General features: G+C 38.7%; 1 protein-coding gene across 1 annotated transcript; it reads right to left on the bottom strand.

The window, feature by feature from the left end:
- Positions 1–3,305: 3,305 nt before the first annotated feature.
- Positions 3,306–8,623, bottom strand: SCG2 (secretogranin II). The gene is made up of 2 exons (XM_066598787.1): positions 8,517–8,623; positions 3,306–6,827 (listed from the first exon to the last, which is right to left on the bottom strand). The coding sequence occupies exon 2, from the start codon at positions 6,810–6,812 to the stop codon at positions 4,974–4,976; it is 1,839 nt and encodes a 612-aa protein (XP_066454884.1). The 5' UTR covers positions 6,813–6,827; positions 8,517–8,623; the 3' UTR covers positions 3,306–4,973.
- Positions 8,624–9,183: the final 560 nt, after the last annotated feature.

Here is a 9,183-nt window from a genome sequence, read left to right as displayed (position 1 = left end):
TCCGCGAGTTGAAAATCGCAATTGGTTTCCACTAGTGTGCAGGAAAAATTGCTTTGCCATTGCGTGCTTTGGGCAGTATTTGCTGCGGAATCTGGAGGAGGTCGCCCACTCCGGATTCCGCAATGCAAATCCCGCCTTGTGTGCAGGTGCCCTTACTCTACTATACAGATTCCCTTGAAGAAAACAAGCGGCACTGGTGCCATCATGCGTGTCACCACTAAGCCCCACTGCGGTTGGTAATGCAGTTACAGTGACATCACAGGAGGAGAGGACTATAAAAGTGCCATCTTGTGTAGTGTGATGCAGGTCCAGTGCATGTCCATTATACCACCCTCCTGTAAAAAACAATTACAGTCCGAATCACAAAGGAAAAAGGCAAAAGAAATTAGTATACATAGCAAATTCTGAACTTTCTAAATACGGTACCACCTCCTCCTCTTAGCCAAGTTCTGTATTTCAGTTTGCTCTAATATAACAAGTAGCAGTATAATATATTGTAGACTTTGTTATACTTATGAACAGCAAAATATTATAAGAAAAGGGTGAGAAAAAAAAGTGAATTAATTAGGTCTCATGAACACCTTGCGGTGTGATGTGATTTGTCAGCATGTATTTTTTCGACCACAGCAACCAGATGTTACATTGTAAGAAATGAAAAAACAAATCCTATTCTTGTGATAACATTATAACACTCGGTGTTCAAGGTATCATCTCATTAGAAGGAACAGGGCTATAATTTGCGACCATTTGTACAAAATATCTAATGTCTATTGTGCCTGGCTGCTGCACAGGATCTTTGTAGGCAATAGTGCCCGCTGCCACTATAATTGAAAAATGAAAGGCTGCCTATTCTTTACTACGGTAGATTATATATAAGTGACTAAGCTAAAGGTCCCTATGGCCCATGGATTAAGATCTACCTGTTTGAAGAGCCTTAGTGACAAGCACCTTATTCTCAGCTGTTAGTAAATTAGGAACCCCATACCGATGCCCTCTGCTTTGTTCGCGACTATTTTGAGTTAAATGACGAATTAAGCTATGCCTACATTGCAGAAAATGTCCAATGAATTGCATATGAACAATATTTCCAATATAAATGAGTGCTGGCAGATATAATTCTGGCCGAAATTCATTGTCCATGTGTAAGTAGATCTTTCAAAGGGCTCTGCTAGTTGAGTAACTAATATACTGTATCACTTATATCACTTTACTAATATCAATAATCTTGCTCTTCTACTCATCAGTTAAGGAATATGCTTGTCCATTATTGTTTCTTGAAACGTTCTGCTGCCTACTAAGAACATCTTCAGGTCCTCCTATAAAACCAAAGCAAGTATCAGGTACAATTAGAACATTTATATCACTGATATTAATTCTCCTCTCTTTATATCAGTGTGGGTCCTGCTTTGTAATTGGTAGCACAGAATACTATGCAGCACATAATAGCATTAGATTTGTGATGTCACTTTATGGCGCGGTCAAAGGGGTTTTCCAAGAGTTGGATATTGCCAACATATCCGACAGGTCATCAATATCATATCAATGGGGGTCTACTGCCCAGGACTCCTGCCAATCAGCTATTTGAAGAGGCCACAGCGCTCAGGTGAGCACAGTGGCCTCTTCAGTGCATGCCAGGCACAGCGCTGTAAACTTAGCAACTGTGCCTGGTACAGCAGTTAAATCCCATTTGCTTAAATGGGACCGATCTGCTGAAAGGTCATGTGGTGAAAGAAAGTAACATCACTGGCCTGAGAAGAGGCCAAAGCTCTCAACCAAATGCAACAGTCCTTTTCAAACAGCTGATCAGCGCAGTCTCGGGTGGTAGTCCCCCATCCGATTGGATATCGATGACCTATTTCTTGGATAGGTGATCAATATTCTAGTCCTAGAAAACTAATTGTAATAAGGGTAGTGATTCAAGTTAGCAAATCAAAGATTACTGATTAGGTACTTAATAAAAGAATATGAATAATTAGCAAGAGTACCGCCATTAGAAGTGATGTAATTACACCTAGAATTGTTCCAATTAGTTAAAAACCCTTTGGATGATATACAGCATTCTTCCATTTTATTTATAGAATGATTACCTTTACAACAGGGGATCACAAGCTAAATAAATCAGAGGGACCAAGTGCAACACTTCATGGCTTAAACAATTGCTACTTAAGGGGCCAGAAACATAATTTAGTCTACTATCTACCAACTACTTGGAAATAGAACTATTCCTTTAAGGGCTGCAAGGAGTGGGTCATGTTACCCATCTTGGTATTTTTAAGTGATTGACAGGGTCCAGAGAGAGGAGGTGTCATAATTATGCTTGATAGTTCATTATGCAATGTTGTAATGTAAAGGGGCATAAAGAGGTCTAGTCTATCTCACTGAGAGCTGTCCTTCAATGGTGAGTGTGCACATGCACAGCATCAGATGTGGATCAGAGTGGGTTCGTGAACAGAATGCTTTACTGCTCCTCACTCTTTCTGAGATATCTCTCACTGTAAAACGGTTAAAGCAGAATCACAAGTTATCCCCTATCTACAGCATAGGGGATAACTTGCTGATCGTCGGGAGTCTCACTGCTGAGACCCATATCAATCCCAAGAACACAAGTCCTATGTTCCCCTCTGTCTATCACGGCGGGGTCACTTTAAACAACCCCCCACGCAGTGATATCAGAATTAATGGAGCATTGGCCGGGCATGCACAGCTGTTGTTCCATTCTTTTCAATGGGGCTGACAGAAATAGTCGAGTGGCAAGCGATCGGGTATCTCCCACAGCCCCATTGAAAATGAATGTAGCACAATCGGCACTGCATTCAGTCTCCTACTCATTGCAGGGGGTGCAGGAAGCCTGCAGTGATAAGCAAGGTACACAAGACTCCTGTTTTCGAGAATGGTGGGGGTCTCAGTGGTGAGACCTCTACCAATCAGCAAGTTATCCCCTATCCTTTGGGAGCAGCACAGTGGCTCAGTGGTTAGGAGTGTTGCCTAACAAGCACTGGGGTTCTGAGTTCAGATCCAACCCAGGACAGCATTCATGTTCTTCTTGTGTTTGCACAGGTTTTCTCTGGGTACCCCACTTTCCTCTGACACCCCAAAAACATACCAATAGTTGAATTTAGACTGTAAGCCTCAATGGGAGCAGAAAATCTCAAGCTATGTACAGTAATGCAAAATATATATGCAGTATATAAAAAAATCAGTTAATTATATAATAATTGTATAAGACAATAACTCCATTTTAAGTATTTGGAACATGATGATTGGCACAAAATAAATGCTTCAAATATACAGAATGCTTTATTTTTGTCTTTTTTTACAGTACCACACAATACACAACAAACAGTAACAAAATAATTCAGTGATTAAAAATAAATCCTGTGAAAGAAACCTGAAGATATAGTGTCAGGAGTTTTGATAGTGAAAATCATTGTGTTGTCTATAGAATACAAGATGTTGTATCCCAATTATCTCTTGAAGCAGATGCATTACTGTGACTGTGCGGCTAAGGTTGCGGACATTCCACAAACACTTGGGTACGACAGAGCAGCCCTAGGAAGAAGTGACAATGGTACATTTCAAAGCAAAGTGGATGATATGTAAAAGCCCAGATGATGGGAATCCATTTGGAACTCCTGCAGCATGTATTAATGTATACCATACAAGACTATCCTGAACCCACGACTAGGCACTATAGTGGTTGGTATATGTGCTACTTCTTTGTGATCAAGCCTAATGGTTTTTAATCCCCTTCTTAAATAACTTGTGTGCTTCATAAAAGCCAAAAACAAATCTCCTTTATCAACTCTTAATTAAGGAAAAGTGGGTAATTAGATTTAATTGCGGCCCTAGTTTGCAGTAGGTCTAAGTAGGTCAGATGCTCAGAAGTGCTCTGTCTCTGTCTATTATATGTTTTCGCTTCCTTTATTTCATATACTATAAAAATATTATATAATAAGATCTGATCTATGCTGGAGATGGGAGCACTGATTTGGCCTATGACAGTATACCATTGATATAAATACACTGCAAGGCTAGTCCCATAACAATAGGTTCTATCCATCAGAGTAAATATATCAAAACTCTAGATTGGGTTAATCTACTATATCAATTTGTGTTCTCTCTATATTTTGCCATAAAATGTGAGAAAATATGATCAAAAGGGAAATTAAATTGTTATTTCTTCCTCCACTGGTTCATAGTTGACGAAAAAAGATCCATTTGTGTTTCAATTTTTTTTCATTAACCTACGAAGGGGTTCATGAGATTAGAAAAAAAATAATGTTTCATTTTCCCAGAAATACCACAATTCTTATTTCTGGTATTGCAACCAATTTGAATGGACTTGACAGAAACTGAGATGCAATATCAGGCACAGCCCATGGTGGGAATAAGTAAACCTTACTATATATTGCTAATCTCAATACAAAGCCTGAAGAAAACTATGGAGGAAATGCATGGATCCAATCAGTGGTAAGGACATATATAGGCAGAATTGGATCTGCTGTCTTTTTATACTATGCTTTAAGTAGAGCACTGCAGTGCTTAACATATAAACATGCTGCACTGCCACAGAACCTATAACAATATATCTAAGAAGCTATAATAATGTCAATTTGAAATAAAATGTCTTCCAAATCAAAAAGGAAAAAAAATGATTCATTGGTAAGAAAATTCTGATTTATAGAGACTTCAGTAAAATGTCAACTGAAATGTCCAGGACCTATAGATTTTTCATTGGTCCCCCTCACTTTTATGTAAGATCCCATCAAATCCAGAAATAACAATGAGTGTCCAATGGATACAAAACAGTCATACTATTATGATGAATATGAAGCAATAATGTATGTTTATCCTGACACTGGGTCATCAGAAAACCATTCCTATAAGTAGAAGGGAAAACTTAGCCCAGTCCACGTAAACCACAAAGCCAAAAAAGAAAAACGATAATGACACTGTTGGGTAACAAAAACAAATTACATATTCTCCATAGATCTTTTAACACTGTGATCTCTCCCTTTATCTGCTTTCTCCTGGTTCATGTACTCCAAGACCTTCATAAGCATGTCCTCATCTATATACTGCTTGTTTTGTGTGTCATCAGCTTCCCTAGGTAGGGGTAGCCTTCGATTACCATTGGCTGCAATCTCTAAATCCTGGTAACCTCGCATGTTCAGATATCCTCTTAAAGCCTTTTCATACTGTTTTTCAAGATCCTGAATGTCACCTGGGGAGTAAAGAGCAGGCAATTTTTTATTCGGATTGTTGCCCAGGAGCTCTGGATATTTGGCTAGCATCTTAACTACATAGTCAGCCAAATCTTCCTCCTTGTCTGACCTGGGCTCATACTCTATTTGTCTTTTTTCAAAGTCACTTGGCCAGATCACTTTATGTCCTTTAGTTTTGCTAAACATGGAGTAGGGTCTTGGTAGACCATTGTTTTGGTTAAATCGATTAAGGAAAGGATATTTTTGATTTGGCAACTTATCAGCTCCCATGAGAGCCATTATATCTTCCACTGTTAGATCGTCAGGACCATTGGGTAGTGCAGCAGTTGTGGGCTGCTTTATAAATCCGTGCTTACTTTTATACACATCTGTCTTATCAGTCATAGTTTCCAAAACCTCATCCAGATCTTCAGGTACTTCAACCTCTTTTTCAGATTCCAACCTCCCTGCAAACTTTTTGCTGTCTTCATCTTGTAGCATGTCAATCAGATCCTCAGGAGGGATTTGTAAGTTTCTAGATAGATCAATCAGCTGATAAATTGCTTCAGGGTCCAGATTTTTTCCTGAGTATTTTAGTGATCTCTTATCTATATTCTGTTTACCCTTTTCCAGTCTGTTCAGCCACATCTTTAAATATGAATTCATCAGTTTCGACAGGTTTTCAGTTTCTTGCTCTTTATTTTCTTTATCAGCCTCCTCATCTTGTAAACCCAACAATCCAGAACGTTTCATCTCCTCTTCCATATCATCTGTCTTCTCTACCTCTTCTTTACTTTCCTTTAATTCTTCTTGTGTTTGGCTCTCAACTTTCTCTTCAATGGGATTCCAGTCCTCACCTCCTGCTACATCTTCATAAGCAATGTTGTTGGCTTTATACATGTCATCCTCGTCATCCTTGTAAAGTTTTTGGTCATCTTCTAATCTATCTCTTTTATGGTTGGCCTGGCCTTTGAGTTTCCCCAGTTCCTGGAAGACAGACTGTAATGTAGCTAGATTTTGTGGAGTATACTGACCTTCAACAATTTCATTTGTCCTTTTCAGTGGATTGTCCCGGGAGTAATCATCGTATAGTCTTGGAGAAAAGTTATTAGTTTTTGGTCTTCTCTCAGTCCACTTGTTTGAATCATAATCTTCAATCAGCTCAGGTGGTAAGTTTTTGTCCATTAAGTTGCTGTATGATTTGCTCTTGTCTTGTGGTGTCGCCTTTGCCTCTTTTTCGGCTTGCATCAAGGCTTCCAGCATTGCTTTCATCCACTCAGACTCATCATCATTGAAGAGGGGTTTGGCACTGTCTGGTGAAAGAGGTTGCACTTCCTTCTGCTCATTGAGGAGTGGTACCCCTTGGTAGGAGGTATAGTCAGGGAGGCTTTCAATTCTGCTTCCTTGCTTCCTGAGGTTCTCAATGTACTCCAGTGCCTTCAACATGTCTGGGCTTGGCAGCCTTTGTAAACTCTTCATTCTGTACTCTTGCTCCTGTTGTGGCACTTGGTAGTATTGAAATGATGCAGCATCGGCAAAGGATATTAGGATGAATAAAAAGCACAGGGATACGCATTTTGCAAGATAGTAGTTCCTTGGAGATGCCATGTTTATCAATATTTCCTACAAAAGAAAACGTGATGAGTATGCAACAAGGAGTAAATTATAGTACATATATTACAGAACATCAAAGACATCATTACCCTTACTCCACCATGTCATTAGGTGCACTTAAATCCCATTAGATAACGGCAAAACACAAATGATAAATGGACCGATACATCTTGTTGATTTAAAGTGTTGTACTGCAGACTGCTTCCAAAGAACTACACATTTAATGACTCCCATCTCTGACTCTGATCTACTTATAGAAACACGGGTAATGTGTTTGTATTTATAGACTGCAGGTGGCTCAAAATAACTTTTGCCTTAGCTTCAGATTTACGTGTGAAGGTTTAAGGCGGCAGCGATAAATATAATGCAGAGACAAGTGCAGTCTTGGCTTTCCTCCACTAAGGCTTTTCGATCTTGATTTACTAATAAAAGCCAGTACCACCCACAAGCTGTAGGACCATTTATATCAATACCACATTCAGCAACAAGAGAGAAACAATGATGTATCCTAGATACTGAGTTACTCCACCTTCCAACACCATTACCCGAACTACGTTTTAGGTCTAATGGCTACAAATCAAATGTATTTAGTATCAAAATCCGACCTTAGTGATGTAATAGTGAATATACGTAAGTAGGCTTAAGCATCCCATGGCATTATGACTGTGGTTGTTCTCTAAGGTAGATTGGGAATCTCCTATTCCTTTTCTCTTTATTACTATGATCAGCTTACCTACAAATAGACAAATCTTCGATACAATGTTGCACTAGACTAATGGATGTATATGTTTATAAATATGTCAAGTGAATGTATAAACGGTCTGTCCTAAGAAATACAAATAAGTCTATTGGATTAATCAGATGCCAATCAGCAACAATGTGTCTTCCATGTGTACCCTTAAGGCACAATCATAAAAACAAGCCTTTGGAAAATTTAGCATAATTTGCCATTGATTGCTGTGTTTGCCATTGATACATCTTGCCAGCTATCCTTTAAAATAGTACATACACAGACCGGTTAGTACTACTGACATAATACGTCACATAATCTCAGACATCCTCACAGTCTCTCCCGGCATAGATACAGTTAAATGCTAATAAGACAACTACATGATTAGCTAATTCGCTTGTGCAATCCTACCTAGACATTCCTAATACTGCATTAATCTATTTAAGACATGCAAAGTCCTCTCAATAAGAAAAAAAACAGATTGTACAGAATATCATTTACTCACAATCTGTGTGATTTGCATTTTTTATGCCTGGTAGCTACAGTATTCCAATAGCTATTGCAATGAGTTTTACTTTAGTGATGAAATTGAGCCACATCAATAAGATAACATATCACAATGCCTAGTATTAAACACTAGCATATTGCCAATGCCTACATCTTCTGCTTGGTAACTTGTACAGCATAGCAACAGGCAATGCACCGATCACCACCCACACTTACCATACCATAACTTAGTTAAGGAGAAGATGTGTATCAACGTCTAGTACTGCTTCTCTGCATTTAGATGACTGGCAAGCTAGGTGAATATAGTAGCCAGGCTATGATACCCTTCTCAAAGCCACCGAGATTTATAAAAGTACTGGAGCACTTATAAAAAAAGCAGCATCAAGTTTTGCAAATCCCTAGGGTCTGCACCCATGCATGCTGACCCCCACAGCGGTTAGCCCCATCCAGTAGCAGCCTACCTGTGTGCTTCAGGCAGAGGGCTGCTCTCTGATCATTGCTCCCTCTCAGGATGGAGATATTTGTTTCAGCACCAGAACAGCTCCCAGCGCTTAATAGGGCGCGTCACGTGATCCCCATAACGTCACTGTGTGCACAGAGCAGAGGGGAATGAGAAGCAAGCAGAGTTAACCCTTCATTCACTCTCTGCCGAAGATGGGATTGACATAATCTAAAGCAGAGACTTGATTTAAACCTTTGTAAATTAAATACATATATAGCTGATATGTATATTCTAGCTTAGACTGATATATATCATCAGTTTAAGCTAGAATATATATATATATATATATATATATATATATATATAAACATATATAGATATATCTATGTATATATATAATATATATATTATATATATATATATTTGGCTATTACATGTATCATTGCATAACACATGTTATAATAAGCACCTTACATTAGGTGATTGTTATATACTTTATATCACTTGATATTATAGGTTCTGTCCCCATAGGGGTTCACAATTTTTAAATTCACCTATTAACTTAGTTAGTTCTTTGTAGGAGTCAATGGAGGCTGCTGGATGGTCTTATGAACCTGTTGCTCATGACAATGCTATCCAAATCTACTTTATTTTTATCTTCTTGGTATTGTGTTCATCCATTGCAT

This window comes from Eleutherodactylus coqui, chromosome 1 (genome assembly GCF_035609145.1).
Source record: "Eleutherodactylus coqui strain aEleCoq1 chromosome 1, aEleCoq1.hap1, whole genome shotgun sequence".
In the NCBI taxonomy this organism is placed as follows: domain Eukaryota; kingdom Metazoa; phylum Chordata; class Amphibia; order Anura; family Eleutherodactylidae; genus Eleutherodactylus; species Eleutherodactylus coqui.
Note: the sequence above shows the minus strand (reverse complement) of the source record. Positions and strands in the feature narration are given on the sequence as shown.

Excerpts from the sequence above, each read along its gene's own strand:
- SCG2 (XM_066598787.1), bottom strand. The coding sequence starts at position 6,812 with ATGGCATCTCCAAGGAACTACTATCTTGCAAAATGCGTATCCCTGTGC.